Source organism: Chaetodon auriga, chromosome 12 (assembly GCF_051107435.1).
Source record: "Chaetodon auriga isolate fChaAug3 chromosome 12, fChaAug3.hap1, whole genome shotgun sequence".
NCBI lineage: Eukaryota > Metazoa > Chordata > Actinopteri > Chaetodontiformes > Chaetodontidae > Chaetodon > Chaetodon auriga.
In genome coordinates, this window is record NC_135085.1 from 1842210 (window position 1) to 1858780 (window position 16571).

The following is a 16571-nucleotide window of genomic DNA, read 5'->3' on the forward strand; positions in this document are numbered from 1 at the left end:
GGTGCACGGACCACAAGTTTTATTAGTTAATTTATTTTTTCAATCATTATTAATTTTCAAACTTTATAGGCCTAATGGTTTAGATTAGTTAGCCTATTGTTTCCCACAGGGTTTTTTTTTTTGGCATTTTTAAGTTGGGAAAAGAAAGAACAAAATGATTTCTTTGTTTATTTAATCATTAATTTGGCTCCGCTGAGACAAATAGGGAGACGAGGCTGTTGCCAGGCAACACAAACATTTCAAGTTAGCGCCCCTTTTGCACCGAGCTCCAGTGCTTAAGTTGAACTGCCACGGGGACGCCCGTCTATTCCGACCCCCCCCCATTCCGACACCGCCACTCCGAAACTCAGATATTGATTTTTAAGTCCATCTTCCTACATCAAACATATAGTCCTATTAGTGATCAGCGGGTCGGCTTTTTTTTTTTAACAGCTGCCATAGATGACAAGGATTTGCACTGTATTCACAGTAGGCCTAAAGATGACGACACAATTTAATAAAAGAAGAATTGGGTACCAAACAACCACGATGACTCTGTAAGGTTGATTTTTACATGGATTGTGGAAAAATAGCATGAAGATATCTCACTGCTCACTGTGTGTCTGTCAGGACGCACACAGCTGAGGTAATGATATGTTGGAAAACTGTGAAGTGAAGAGGTACGTTTAGGGAAGAGTTACCTGGGGTCTTCAGTGCTACTCAAAAACTATACCAGAATTCCAGCTCAGATATATCTGAGCTGGAATTCTGGAGTCTGTACAGACTCTGTTATCACTGAGAGCCACTGTTCTGCTAATCTGGAATATCTGATGATCAAGTGCAGGCCTTTTCATCTGCCCAGGGAGTTTACATCCACTGTAATAACTGCAGCTTATATCCCCCCGGATGCTAATGCTAAACTAGTAATGAGAGAATTGTATGCCACTATCAACAAACAACAAACTGCACACCCTGATGGAGCCTTTATAGGTTGCTGGAGACTTCAACCACTCCAACCTGAGGACTGTTATCCCCACATTTCACCAGAATGTCTCCTACCCCAACAGAGGAAATAAATCCCTGGACCATGTTTATATAAACATTCCTGAGGCTTACAAAGCCACCCCCTCCCCCACCTGGAGCAGTCTGATCACCTCTCATTGTTCCTACTCCCCAAGTACACACCGTTTATCAGATGTGTGAAACCGCCAGTGAGGACTGCTAAAGTATGGCCAGACAGAGCGGACTCTACAGTCCAACGCCAGTTCCAACACACAGACTGGAGTATGTCCGCCACCTGGGCCATGCTGGACTCAGGATCTATAGACATTGACTAATATGCCTCCTCTGTTTTGGTTTACTTCAACTCGTGTTGACTACGTGACCACCAACAGATACGAACTTCCCCAACCAGAAGCCTTGGATGAACAGTAAGGTCCGCCTCCTAATAAAGGAACGCAACGCTGCCTTCAGATCTGGCGACACAGTGGCCTACAGCTCATCCAGAGCTCACCTGAAAAGGGGCATCAGGGAAGCTAAATAAGCTCACGTTCACATCAATGGGGCTGAGGTTGAACATGGTGCCAGCTTCAAGTTCCTGGGCGTCCACATCTCCGAAGACCTCTCCTGGACCCTCAACTCCTCCCCCCTAATCAAGAAGGCTCAACAGCACCTCTACTTACTGAGGAGACTGAAGAAAGTTAACCTGGCACAGAGAGCATCCTGACCAACTGCATGTCAGTATGGTACTGCACAGCTGCACAGCCTCCAAGTGAAAGGCCCAGCAACGGGTGATGAAAACTGCCCAGTACATCACTGGTGCCCAGCGAGGACCTCCAGCGCAAGCAGTGTAGAAGGGCGTGCAGCATCAACAATTATTTTAAAATGAGCAACAGACTGACTAAATCAATAATAATAATAATAATAATAATAATCAGGAGTGATATTAGGAGTTACCAAGAGGAAAAGGGGACAGGGCTGGGGCTTACCACGATAGCGGTAACAAAAAAGGGAGGGATCCAAACCTACACTGCACCCGTGACACAGCAAACCAAAATAAGTGGAAAAGGAACCACCACCAGGGGAACCGCTGCCTCAGCACCTGTCAAAGGAAGGGAACACCATTAAAAACATGTCAAGGCAACCCTCACACCCACCATAACCAAAATGGCAACCACCCCAAACCCAAAAGAAACTATTTTAAATCACAAATTATCAAAATAAGGAGCAAAAAGAATTCTAAACAATAAATCAAATATAACCTGGAAACCCAATCAGTAATAATTCAAAGAAAGAAATAACATATGGAAAAGGAATAAACTCAGGTAATTACTAAGTGTCTGCCACACTAATTGAATTAAAACCAGTCTCCGGGGGGGCGGCTCTGCGTCTATGAGAGGGTCAGGACGCCCTCTCCGGGCTCATGTTGGCAACTATTGTCCAGGCTGTATCGCCGCAGCTTTGGCCACAGTTAAAGGAAACAATAAAGGAATCCAATAGAGCCAAATCAGAGCGCCAAATGAAGGTGATTGGAGTCCCCCCAAAAAACGCAAACCAAGGAGAGTAAATGCACAAAAGGAAAGAGGGCCAAAACAGCAGCAAGTCTCACAGCGGCAAGTGACGGCCACGCACTGCAAAATAAACAAATTAACCTAATTAGAATTTGGGTATAAAACATTACAAAAAGTTACAAAAGCTACAGATAAACATTTCCTACCAGAGAGCAGGATCAAGGAGTCACACAGCGGCACGAGGAGGAAGCCTGCAGGCCAGACTCCACCAGCAGTGGCTGGGAGAGGACAATAATCAGTACACCTCACCAGACCATTGGCAGCTTAATATAGAACGCAGACAACCAAGCGTCTTACCCACAGAAAGCGCACCGCGCGCATGCAGGCCCAAGGGAGACAGCCCAGCTCCCAGTAACACCGCACTGCTAGATGGAGCGAAACTGGAGAAAACACAAGGCCCATAACACTGAATGAATGGAGCAGAGCAGGCGTACCGTTGTTGTGAAACCCGATCTGCTATCGAGCAAGACGCTGCCACACACAGCTGTCGGCTCCGTGAAGGAGGAAGAGGAAGCAGAAAGGGAGAGGAAGGGTCCGACCGGGCCTATTTATAGGTGATCGCCTGCTAATTGTCTGCCACACTGCCCCTCACGGTGGGGAGTGTAGTGCTATCCTGCCACATGTGTATATTTATACTTTGGATATTATGACTATTTGCACTTCTGGTTAGATGCTAAACTGCATGTTGTTGTCGCTGTCTTGCACTCTGACGATGACAATAAAGTTGAATCTAATGTAGTCTAATCTCATGAAGGTAACTGTGTTGCAAAATGTGAGAGGGTGTAGACTTGATGTTACAATTTTTAGAATACAATATGAAAACTTCCACCAAGATCTGAACTCTGAATATGTTTAAATTTTCACCTAGAAAGTATTCAGACACATTTGAGCTAAATTTCAAAGAAAAGAAAATAAAACACATGAGAAAAAATGTGAAATTTTATGTCGAAATGTCACTTGGAAGATATTTACAGAAGACAGACATCACAGAAAAAAATATTAACAAATGTGCAGACTATTTACATAAATACAATGATAGCTGCAGACACTTACTCATATAATTTTTTTTAATGGAGTCCATTTTCCAGTACAACCACAATTTGGTGATTACAATCTCTCGAATCAGGTACTGCAACTTCACAAATGTGCACTCTCCCATCACTTTGACAAATTTGTGTGCCTTACTTTTGCAACTCCTCTTGTGATAAATGCTTTTGAAAACTTGCACTTGTAGCTGTGGAAATGAGAGAGCAGAGTGGGGTGAGTGGGGTAGAGTTCTTCCAAAAGCTTTGTTTTGATGGACTCATGCTGTTTGCAAATAAATGCACATGTAGCAATGGCTAAGGTGAAAGCATGTTTAAACTGGTCAGAAGTGAAAGGCGGGGAGGACTGAATTATTCTGCGGTACAGAATGAAAATGAAAACCAGAGTCAGGTTGCTTTTGAAAGTGTATTATACACAGTGGACACAGTAGTTAATTTACAGAATATATACAAAATATACAATTGGCCACAAGCTTTAAATAGATAGTTCAAAGACTATGTCTAGATCAGTGCACCTTCTAACGGATAACCAAGAGAAATCCACAGGCATTCGTCAAACCCACGGAGTGGTAATCAACACTCAACATTCAACATCAAAACCATGCGGCTGGTTGCTGCCCCAGTCCCGAATGTCCAATCTTATCCCCCAAGAAGAGTGAGAGAGTCTGTGTGAGATGAATTGGGTATGAATTGGGTATGAATTGGGGGGTAAGGGGGAAAGGAGGGGATTGGGCTGGCGATGTAGTGTGTGAGGATGTATGAGTGGGATGACCGGGAAAGAGCACAGGTGCTGTCGCTGGCGTTCCACCACACAGGCAGACACGTTCCCTCTCTGGATTCTTCTGGTTGCTAGCTCGCCATCAATATCCCAGGAAAACCTGGCCTGGATAACCACAAGGCCCACTTTAACAAATCAGCATAAATAAACCACAGCTGTGTCACTCATAGAAGTATCAAAAAAACTCACAAATACGTAAAGTGAATTACCCATTAAATTCACTTAATATGGCTAATAGTGCGCTATTAAAGATAGCAGCACTTCACAGATAAGGACACACTTAAAATACACACTTTAAATACACATTGATACATCACACCATAGACACGCTAAACCACCAGAACGAGAGCTACTTAGCTTAGCAACTTAGCATGTAGCAGCAGAGCATGCAGCACGCAGCGCAACACTCACCAATTCCGCTGTTCATTCTCAAGCACACAGTCACTCAACCCAGCGGCGGCGAGCAATATTGTGCACTAGTGGTCTGGCATAAATACTCCGATCAATATTCAAATGTAGTTGACATTTCAAAGGTTTCAAATGAAGCCCCAAAGTTCTATTACGTAGACTCATCTTGCATGGTAGCTAAAGTTAAGTTTTATCTAACAATTATTTAACTATTCCAAATTTTAATAATATTTAAATAAGCAAGTTTGCTAGCTGACATTGTCGTGGAATGTGAAGGCCAAATGCACAAACCACAAAGGCCAAAAACACTGTAACTCAGCTGTCCAATTGTTCCAGGAAAAAATCTCCTTGAAGGTGTCCAAATAAAGATCTGCAGGAGTCAGAAGTCCGAGGAGCAAAATACTTTATAGTCAACAATAAAGGGGAACACACTCAGAAATGCACAGCATGCAATTCTGATGAACTCCAACTTATAATGGTCTGCGCTCTGTCTTTTATACAGTTCAGCTCATGCTTTACCAGACGCCTGGGGACATCTTCTCTTTTTTCTCGGGTTACTCTAATTTTACACCATTACGTCATCTTTTGGCAGCTGTTCTGCCTTGGATTTCCCTATCTTTCCCAAATATGCATCGATACATTAAAGGTGCATCCTAAGGATGCATTCTTCTCATCTATTCTTCCCAAAATACACCATTATCTTTTGATCTTTTACATCCTGATTTTTAAAAAAGTTTACAAACTTTATTATAAGCAAAGAACTCATATTATAAAGTATAAAGGCATACTACACAATACTATTGCCATTAAGTGCACTTTGAGATTGCATTAAATTATAGTGAGATTATATATTGGATCATAGTGCGATCCTAAAAACGTTCAATCGATCAGTAGTGATAGTAAAACACACAAATAAGGATTGTAAGAGAATACATGTTTAAAGACTTTGTTTGAACAGTAAGGTTACATAAAGCCACACAAAGAAGCAGCTGTGAAGACACCTGCAAGGCCATAGAAAGTCCCAGAGAGCCCTGATAAGGGTGCTCTGTGACTCTGTGATTTCATGATCTCTCCACTTCTCCTTTACTCTTCTGCAGTGTCATATTCAGAACATCAGCTGCACTCTAAGCACATGAACTATTATCACAACATTGCATCAAATACATTGTCCTCACTTACAATATCATGCTCAACAAATCAGCTACTACCATCTACCATTGGTTACAGTGTTTTTCTCTCAATTCTCTCAAATCATCACATCTCTGTTGGAAAAAATTATACTACAACATCAAGGCTAATGTTACCTCTAAACTTGCAGTGTTGGGACTGCTGATCATACTACAAATGTTACTTAATGAATCATATTTTCACATGTCAAAGCCAAGGGAGTTTCTAGGAGTTGACAGGGTCTGGGGCTAAGCCCAAACCATCTGGGATCTTGTCACATATCTTCATCGAAAATGTAACACAAGTTAGACAGAGTCCTCCCAGTATTTTTGTTGCTTTGGAAGCATAACATTATCTGTGTTATCTTTGCTTCAATCAAACTGAGTGCCTTTTCATAAAGCTTGTTGATGGTAGTTTTGTTCATGTTAATGCCCATGCTGTGTTGGCTGCAGTGGTCTGTGTGACTGTGGTGTAAGTGTGTGACTGTCCAGCTGTCTAGCTGACTACCATTGCAGGTGCTTATGGGGATTCTCAAGTCTACAAACTCGGAGCACTTTTTCAATTCATCATCACTTTTTGTGTCACTGCCAGTATTTGAAATCTACACAGTCTATTTCTCACCTCAGAAATGGTCAGAAGTGAGTCTAGTGATGAAATAGGATACGGAAATTGGGGCCTGGCTTGTTCTTGTGACTGCTCCAGTTCTGTGCACTGTGGGACACAGTAGGTGAGATAGACTAGTCCAATGCATTTTTGCAGTCAGCATGACATCTGGGTATGTTTTGGCATACTGCATAGACCTAAAACCCCTGTTCTTGTCATTCAGTAGGTCTTTGCATTCCAGAGACACCCAGGGCTTGTTATTTAGGAAGTCAGTAACAGTAACAATCCTGAATATCTGCTAATGACTAAAGGTGCTCCTACTTGATCCTAACACTTGCATAGCCACGGATATTTAATATTATAGAGAAGTATTAATTTTTCTTAAGTCTATGTATTAATAGATTGATCCATTTACTACTCTTTGTATTCTGCACTGCATTTTTGCACATCAAGTTCTACTGCCACATTTTCTCTTCACAATCACTTCTCTGAACACTGCAGTGTTTGTCTCATCATAATTTTCAACTGGAGTCAATGTTGTACCACAACATGTATTTTACAGTAGCTACTAGGCAGAATAGTAGTCATGAATCCAAAAGATATAAAACAAGTATGAACTTTTTCTTTCCTTTTTTTTCTTTGCTGGTGTGGATAACAACATGCTCCTTCTCTGTCTCTTCAGAAACTGCACTGATGTCTTATGTTGTTTGATCTTCATCATTGTCATCCTCTCATATGTGGCCCTGGGAATAGTGGGTGAGTCTACACACACACACACACACACACACACACACACACACACACACACACCACATGCACACACACACACATACACACACACACATAGCACCCTATGTGTGGAAAAAAGCCTCTTGTGGTTTTTGTCTGTTTTAATTGCATTTTTCAGGAGGAGTTTTGGTTAGGTACTTTCAAAATCTTGCTTAGTCTTGCCATTTTCTGCCGCCTTACCAGTTCCAGCCGGAAAGAGCAACTCCTTGTTGAGTCTTGTACAAAGGAAAGTAGTGAAATGCTGACCTCTAAAGGTCGAAAGTTCTCACAGTAATTCATTTTCACACACAATGCAAATACAGTGTGACAGTTATACACACAGGTACACAAAGAGTTTGGTATAATAAATTAACTGTCCAGGGTTCATTGCCAATACTTGATAATTAATTGCTTGCCATCACTATGATTTTTCATGATCAACAAGTTATGAGTCAGCACTGTGAATCTGTTAAAGTTCCCTTTTGATCTCAGAAACCAGAGTTGACAAAACAGTCACCTCTAGGTCCATGGGGTGGTTGTTCTGGAGCTTCTTATCATGATGCAGAGTCTTCGCCAGATTGTAAACCACCATGGATTGAAATTTCTTAAAGTATTATGAAAAATTGGTGTTCTGGTGGCTTTGAGGCATACCATACACTGTCATTGCAACATTTCTGGTTCAGTTCCTTTCAAGGACCTTTATTGCATGTTATTGTTATTTTGGACCACTGTATTTGTTTTCTGGCTTGCTCATATCAACCTCATTCTTTTCAGCAAAAGCTGTTTTGATAAAAAAGCTCTGACAAAGCCACCTGCCCATCACAGAGTAGCTGGTGAACATGCTAGTGAAGCTTTTAGAAGCTATGAATGTGTAAATAGGAAACTGTTTGCTAACACATTTCCCATGTCAACCTTACACAAGTGTTGGAAAATAAATCAGTGCAGCTTTAAGTGTGAGACAGGAAAAGCAAGAATGTTGGTCATTGTTCTTGTCACCAGTAAAACTGTCCAGACAAGATACAACTGATTTGCTAACTAATTTGCTTTGGCTTGTGCCCTTTCCCCCACAACCTATTTTTATTGGTTTACTTGAGTATTAGAACAGAGAGACATACAAATTCAAGACATACATTCATTAAGAACATGTAATCACTGATCATGCCTGAAGACATGAACCACATCATTATGTAAGTAGTTATCCTCACAAGGGGAGAGGAAGAAAGGGAGACTGGGAAAGGAAAGGAGAGAAAGGGAGGAGGTGAAGAAATTAATGGAAGAGCAACAGAAGAGGCCTATTCTTCGAGGAGGACAGACATGGAATAGATATCATGTGTACAGAATACATTAGCAAAAAAATGCAATGCATAAAAATGTTGATAACAAAATAGGAAGGAGAACAGGCCCCACAAACACAGAAGAGGCAGCACAGCATTCACACAGATAGAGATAGACAAACACACCTTCTGACAGGATAATTGTTCCAGAGGAGAGAGGCAGGTACACCCATCTACTTTCTGGAGAAGTCTGGCCAGAACTGGTCTTCGTGGAAGAGTTGCTGCCAAAAAGTCATACCTCCGACCAGGGTTCTAAATTAACACCCGCCAACCCGCCAAATGCAGGTTAAAATTCATATTGGCGGGTGTAAATAAAAACTTACTAGCCAATTTGGCCGGTAATGCATTAGGCAATCATGTCAGTCAGAGCCGCTCTACAGTTCTAGGTCATTTGTCCCCCGGACAGTCCGTCCTGCATTTCCCATGAACACTGTCATAATGCTACGTGATGACGTACAAGACGCCCATTGGCTGTGCGCTGGCACACTACAGTCTGTAGTGCAACCGGCGCGAGAAACCACGGAAACGCAAACACAAAGAAGAAGAAGAATGAACGGCGGCGTATAAACTGTAAAAAAGGAGACTGAGCTAGCTAAAAGTAAAAAGTAAAGTTAAACTAAATGCTGCGGTGGTTGGGACAGACGTCTGGGGGCGAGAAGAGGAAGGAGGCAGGGGATGAGAATGTCGACAAAGCGTGCGAAACGAAGAAAAGAAAGTTTAACGCTAAATGGCTGACAGGTCGTGAATGGCTTGTGTTTGATCATGAAAATGCCGTCATGTTTTGTAAGGATTGCCGCATGTACACGAAAGAAAAAAACAAGACGAATAATTTTGTGGTGGGGACTAATAATTTTAAAGTCGAGGCAGTAAAGGACCATGAGAGTGCCCGAAGTCATCAGGAGAGCCGAAGGAGTCTGCAGTACTGACTGCTGCACTATTTGTGTTTTCTAGTTGTACATACATAATTCAATTTATTACCAATGCAATTTTTTGCAAGTGTTTAAGTCATGGCTGTTACTTATATATATTTCTTATTAAAGAAGGAAAGCAGAAACAAGTTGAAAGGAAAAATACATTTTATTAGGAATGTAATGATACTAAATACTTACTGGAAAAATGTCTTTTAGAAAAAAATAAATCTGACAGCATTTTTTGTTTGTATAAATTAAATGTTTGCACTTTCTGTGTATATTTTGTTTCATGTGTTGTACTTTCTGTGCATTTTTCATGCCAACAATGTAAATAAAATGATCAATTGCATTCAGTGGCACTCATAATCTCTCTTATTTTCACCGGGAAAAAATTTGGCTAGTGGAAATTCTGATTGGCTGGTAACTTTAGAAGGTCACCAGCCACATTGGCTGGTGATCAAAAAAGTTAATTTACAACCCTGCCTCCGACATGGAAACAAAGCCAAGTGACTCAACTATGCACAAAAACATAGTAACAGGGGTGCAGAACAATGGCAGCAGGTGTTCTGGACTGATGAGTCAAAATTTGAAATATTTGGCTATAGCAGAAGGCAGTTTGTTGCAGTCTGGAGAGCAGTACAATAATGAGTACTTGCAGGCAACAGTGATGCATGGTGGAGGTTCCTTGCAAATTTGGGGCTGCATTTCTGCAAATGGAGTTGGATATTTGGTCAGGATTAATAGTGTCCTGAATGCTTTCATTCAGGACACTATTTCAATGCTGAGAAATACAGGCAGATACTTATCCATCATGCAGTACCATCAGGGAGGTGTATAATTGGCCCCGAAATTATTCTGCTGCAGGACAATGACCCCAAACATACAGCCAATGTCATTAAGAACTATCTTCAGTTTAAAGAAGAAGTCCTGGAAGTGATGGTGTGATCCACACAGAGCCTTGATCTCAACATCATCAAGTCTGTCCGGAATTACACGAAGAGACAGAAGGATTTAAGGAAAACTACATCCACAGAAGATCTATGGTTAGTTCTCCAAGATGTTTGAAACGCCCTACCAGCCAAAGTCCTTCAAAACTGTGTGCAAGTGTACCTATGGTATGGTGTTTTGAAGGCAAAGGACTCTTCTGTTCATTCTCTGCATTTTGGTAATTGAGGAAAATAAACTATTAACACATTTTTGAAAGCATTCTTAGTTTATAGCATTTTTTCATACCTGGCTCAAACTTTTTGCACAGTACTGTACAGTGGCAGCTCCTGAAAATAATCTCGGGGGGCGATTTTTTTCTGATAAAGATTAAAATGACCCATTCAATATGTACATTAGGCAAGACCATATCAATTTGTTGTTAGATGATTAACTCATACAGAGATCCCTCTTGTGTGTACTAGATGGCAAAATACAACAGAAAGATTTCCCCTCTAACTACATAAGTTACAGGTGGAAAGCTATGGAAGAAAGTTGCACCCAGGAGCCTCCATAAGCAGAAATGGTGTGGGTCCACAATAATAAATTATTCCACTCATTAATTTTTTACATGAATCCAATGATGTATGAGGTAATAACAAACACACACACACACACACACACACACACACATATATATATATATATATATATATATATATATATATATATATATATATATATATATATATATATATATATATATATATATATGCGCCTCGACTATTGTAATTCCTCACTGGCAGGGCTCCCAGCATGCTTGTTAAAACCTTTGCAGATGACACAGAATGCGACGGCTTGCCTGGTATTTAACCAGCCCAAACAAGCACGTCACTCCACTGTTCATATCCCTCCACTGGCTCCCAGTTGCTGCCGCATCAAGTATTAGTCCTTGATGTTTGCCTACAAAATTGCCACCAAAACCGCTCCAACCTACCTGAACTTCCTCATTCAGGTTTATGCTCCCTCCCACTCAATACGCTCTGCCCAGGAACGGCACCTGGTGCTGCCACCTCCAAAAGGCCCCAAGTCTCTAGCTAGACTCTTTTCTTCTGTGGCTCCCCGTGGTGGAACGAGTGACCAAACTCCATTCGTTCTGCAGAGTCCCTCTCGATCTTCAGAAAAAGACTAAAGACCAAGCTGTTATATAGAGATACAATAACTTTACATTCCTCAACATTGTACAAACAATCTGTCTTTCCACAAACATATGAAATACAGAATCAGCTAAAAATACAGCATCTTGGTATTTGTTCAGATTGCAGGATCAAGAGTTTTCACAACCTTTACAACATTTCAAAGGTAGTACAGTCTAATGATCTTTGAGTGTAAAGAAAAGTGCAGGCTTTCACAATAAATAAATAATATCAGCATGACTATAACAAGTAGAAAAAATATTTGAGAATTGGGTCTCAAGGATCTACCCTTTCTGGTATTTAGGATATCACCAAAGTGCTGCTTTATAAATGCAAAATTGACATGTCCCAAAGTGAATAAACAATTGAACCTTGCCCTAATGTGGTCACTGACATTGCACCTTGGCTTTACACATACACATTGAAGACCAAGCCAGGATGATAGGGTGCTGCTAGATTCAACCAACAAATTCTGATATACACATTAATGACTTTTTTCAAAAAGGCCTCATGGTTGAATTGGAGATATGTGCACTAGAGCTTAATTCACACCAAGAGAGCAGAGGCTTTTGAGGGTCTCCTATTGTACCATACTGTAGTCTATGTGATGCACATTAACATACTTTATTCACTTAAAAATTGCAAAGATTTCCATATACCCACTTAAAGTAGGCTGGGAGTTAGTGTAAAACACTTTGGTGTTTAACCTCTTCAATACAAGGCCTATTCTGTCTGCCTCCTATCCAACATGACTTACCCAAAGTAAGTAAGTATATCTTCACAACTACAAGGGCTGTATGAATAATCTTGGTTTTAAAAGAAAGCTAAGACCTGTGAGATTACGACAGAAGTCAGAATCAAGATATGTGTTACAGTGTCAGAGTAAATTCATCTGGACAGTAAAAAAATTAAAATTTTTATCTCCGCCTAAAAACCCCCCATTATTTAGAGTTAAAACCACCTTTGAATCATGTGATAGTAGCCAAATTCATTGAGAAATTAGTAATGTAATATCTGATGAGTAACTGTGCAAAAGTACAGGCTAGAAAAACGAACCTGAACAGTTTTACAGATGTTTTAACACAGGTATGTCCAGCTGCTCATTTGGGCGCATTTGGGCAGAGTACCGTTATCTCGTCCAAGCATACGGAGAAACTCTTCTGTTGAAAACACTTTTCCAGCCTTTTTTCTGCTTGCTATTGTTCTTAGCACTCATAAAAGGCCAAAATGCAAATAAAACAGTAAAATAACACCTCGGCCTGATCAGCAGTGTCCTCTGTAAGCGCTCTGCCCATTCATGTGTAAATGGTACGGAGTGCTGAAACTAACTGCGCATTTACACGGGTCAATATCTCAGCAATCAATTGGTCAATTTCAATGATTGAGTCAACACCTCTATCGACCAGTCAGAGTCAAGAGAATCGAGAGGCAGCACCCAAATTCACCAGAGAAACACCAATGACGATCCAGGAGGAAGTAACCCCAGAGATAGTATATCAATGGTGAAGGTAGAAGTCCTCTGGAGGTTGGACAGAAGGTCAACAAAATAGGGGAGCAGGTGTTGGTTGGACCACCGCATGGCAACCAGGACCAGTTTTTGGCAAGGCCGCCGACATTGGAAACCAGGAATTGACATGGTGTCAGCTGACCCAAGAGTTGAAGAGACATCAGACTCAGGAACTTGGAAGACATCAGCCAACTCAGAGTCTGGAGCAGATGAGGCATCAACAGAACCAGGAGCAGACTTGGCAGTGCTCAACGCAGGCACTGTGGAGACATCAGATGGGGCACTGGACAGCAGGACATGGCTGGAGGTGGGGGCTCGCTGACTCATGGCTGGCAAGTGGCTAGCTGGTTGATAGCGAGCCCACTTAGGAGCTAGTGCTGGCAGGACACTACCAGGCCAGGGTTTAGCCAGATTAGGTGCTGGAGCTGACAGGAGGCTAGCAATCTGGTGGCTAGCCAACTCAGGAACTGGAGCTGGCAGGAGGCTAGCAGACTTGTGGTTGACAGACACAGGTGCAGCCGAGGAACAGACTGGAAGCTAGCCAGTTGGAGGCTAGCAGGTTCAGGTGCAGACTGTAAGCTAGTAGACTGTGGGTTAGATGGCTGGGATCCTGTTGTGGAGGCTTGAGGGGATGGTTGAGGAACTGGGGCTGACAGGGGACTAATAGGCTTCATGTTAAGCCCAGCATGGAAGCCAATGAACAAAATATAATTTAGCAAACATGTTCTTCTTAAAATTATCCATCCCATTTCACAGTTGGTCCACACCTGGAGCTTCCAAAAGCATACAGGAAGGAAGGAATACATGGACCCAAATGCAGACTACAAAGTCAAAACAGTTCAAGGGATTCATCAAGACATGGCAAAACAAACAAACAAACAAACAAACAAATGGACAAACAAAAATAGCACTTGGATTTAAGGGGCTAGGTTAGATTGATTGGTTACATTGTGGGAACTTGCCTTCCTCTTGGAGACAAAATGACAGCCCCCATAATGAAACTCATTAAATTTTAGGATGAAGACTATGGTTAAGGTTAGTTTAGGTTGTGTTTGACGTTAAGGCAAGGTGTGTCACCTCATACCCTCGTATGAGTTCATTCCCAAAGAGCAGCATACTAGTTTGAAGCAGACATGCTTAATGGAGTTCAAAGTGAGTGGATCATAGCATGTATCCACTGGTGTGTGTTACGGCAGGCTACTGGTGACATCATCCAATTAAGAGGACATAAATCCACTACTCCTGCTTTACACACAGCTATGCATGCACCAACCCCACTAGCTCATTTTCACCTGTCTGTGGATGTACTGTATGTGAATGTATGGGTGAAATTCAATTAGAGAATGCACACAGATATAAATAGATAGTCACACACACTCACAGGTGCACACACACTTATACAGACTTTCCAAAATTGGTATTTTGCAGCTCAGCTACTAACAAACATGGATGACATCATTCCCAATCACATCACCCTCACTCTCTCATGTATACCCCTGTCTCTACCTTATACTTAGCCTCCATCTCTTCTCTGTCTCATTGTTCCCTCCTTCCATCTGTGTGTGTGTGTGTGTGTGTGTATGTGTGTGTGTTTGTGTGTTTGTGTGTTTGTGCTTTAATGTTGTGTTGATGATTGAATGTGACAGTTTTGTGTGTGGAATGGCATGTTATTGGTGTTATTTCTGCTGTTCGTAGTAGCATGGCATTCAGTTTCTGACAGGTTGAAAAAATGCGATGAGGCACGTTTAATCCAACTCTCCTGTCTAAGACAGTTTTCGAGCTTTTCAGATTGGGCTTAAAAATCAGCTAATGTTTCACATTTGTAAGCTTTTCATACCCTTAAATTTCAAATAATATGCAACATAAATAAATATTCAGATATATTATTGTAACAAATGGGTCTAAACCTAGTCTTCAACCTGTATAATTGCACATAGGATCCTATAATGCCTCCTGTTCCTCTGTATAATGATCTGTCTTGTCTGTCTGTCCATCTATGTGTCTGTCTCTTTGCCTGTCCAGCCTGGTTACATGGGGACCCCAAGAAAGTGCTCCATCCAACAGACAGCTATGGCCAGTTCTGTGGTCAAAAGGGAACTTCTAATGCGTAAGTCACTGTTATCACACTGAAACACAACATCCCTCTAATACCCTACAGGGGTGTTGGTCTGGGATTCCTTGGTAGCAAAATCTTTGAAACATGCATGTAGGAGGTCATACAACATCAATGCCATTAAAAACCTTACTCCTATTAGTTCAGATGTCGTAATGATCAAATGATCTTAGTTCAGTTTTTATAGACAGACAAGAGTGTCTTTGGTATGTTGCATACTTGTGTTGACAGGATTGTATTGTATATGGAATATTGTTTGAATCTAAACCTAAATTAAAGTTGTAAAGATATTCTGTATAATTTTGGTCAATAAACTACACAACTAACTCACTAGAGCAGGTTGAGTTTTAAATGCAGGTTTCACAGGCTTTTGGAAATGAATAACTTCCATTCTATTAGTGATGGTCCAGTTATTAGCTGATATTGAATTATAGGTGAAAAGTGGGTAAATGCAGTTTTTTTTGTAAGATTGAGAAACTGTACTTGTTCATGCAGCCAATATCATACTGCAGTGCTATTCTATTACCAGCCCCGGGCATGGGTCCAGCCTGCAAGGTAATATTTACCGTCCATCAGTTTGAGCAATTATTGCTTTAAACTTTTTTTTTATTGTGTTGCAATTATTTCCCTTTCCCTTTCTCCTGCCACACTGTGTCACAACTATCCCTGTTTGTGCTGGGCCAGTCAATTTAAAAGAAGTCATTCCTGGCTGGCACATGGTCTACTCTCTCGCAGATGCTCTTGTGGCCGCTGTTCTATTCCAGTTAGTTACAGAAAATTTTATAAATATATTTATATTTATATTTTTTATAAAAAACGAAAAGTTCACTCACAAAATAGGCAGTTCAAATGTGTATCAATTGCATATCAGCGTGTAAAGGATACAACTTGAAAATGCATTTTGAAATAACCCATGTTAATTTTGACACCACTTTTCCACTTGGCTTTGATGATTTTGGGTCTAATTTTGGGTCTAAGACATTGCACCCTGTTTTGGGCATTTACAGAGCAAGAGAGAGCTACATCGGCGTCGCCATGAGTGGCATGGATATTAATCAAAAAGAAAAGCCATTTCTAGACATGGAATGTGTCAAGGAGTGTATGCTTGCATCAATGGAGGAGGTGGTTATAGATGAGAAAACCCAAAAGAGGGTGATTGATTCACTCAAGAACATTCCATTATCAGACTGATCAGGCTCCATTGCTAAGGTCACAACATTGCCTTATCCACCAAAGTCTTCTGTGTGTCAAACTAAGTGGCAACATAAAA

General features: G+C 41.2%; 1 protein-coding gene across 2 annotated transcripts in view; it reads left to right on the forward strand.

Moving 5' to 3' along the window:
• The window catches only part of LOC143329820 (choline transporter-like protein 5-A), a 73236-nt gene that overhangs the window by 18707 nt on the left and 37958 nt on the right, over positions 1-16571 (forward strand). For both annotated transcript variants that reach the window (XM_076745917.1, XM_076745918.1), the window contains exons 3-4: positions 7231-7304; positions 15211-15295. In XM_076745917.1, coding sequence (XP_076602032.1) covers positions 7231-7304; positions 15211-15295 — 159 coding nt within the window. The remainder of the gene's footprint in view (positions 1-7230; positions 7305-15210; positions 15296-16571) is intronic.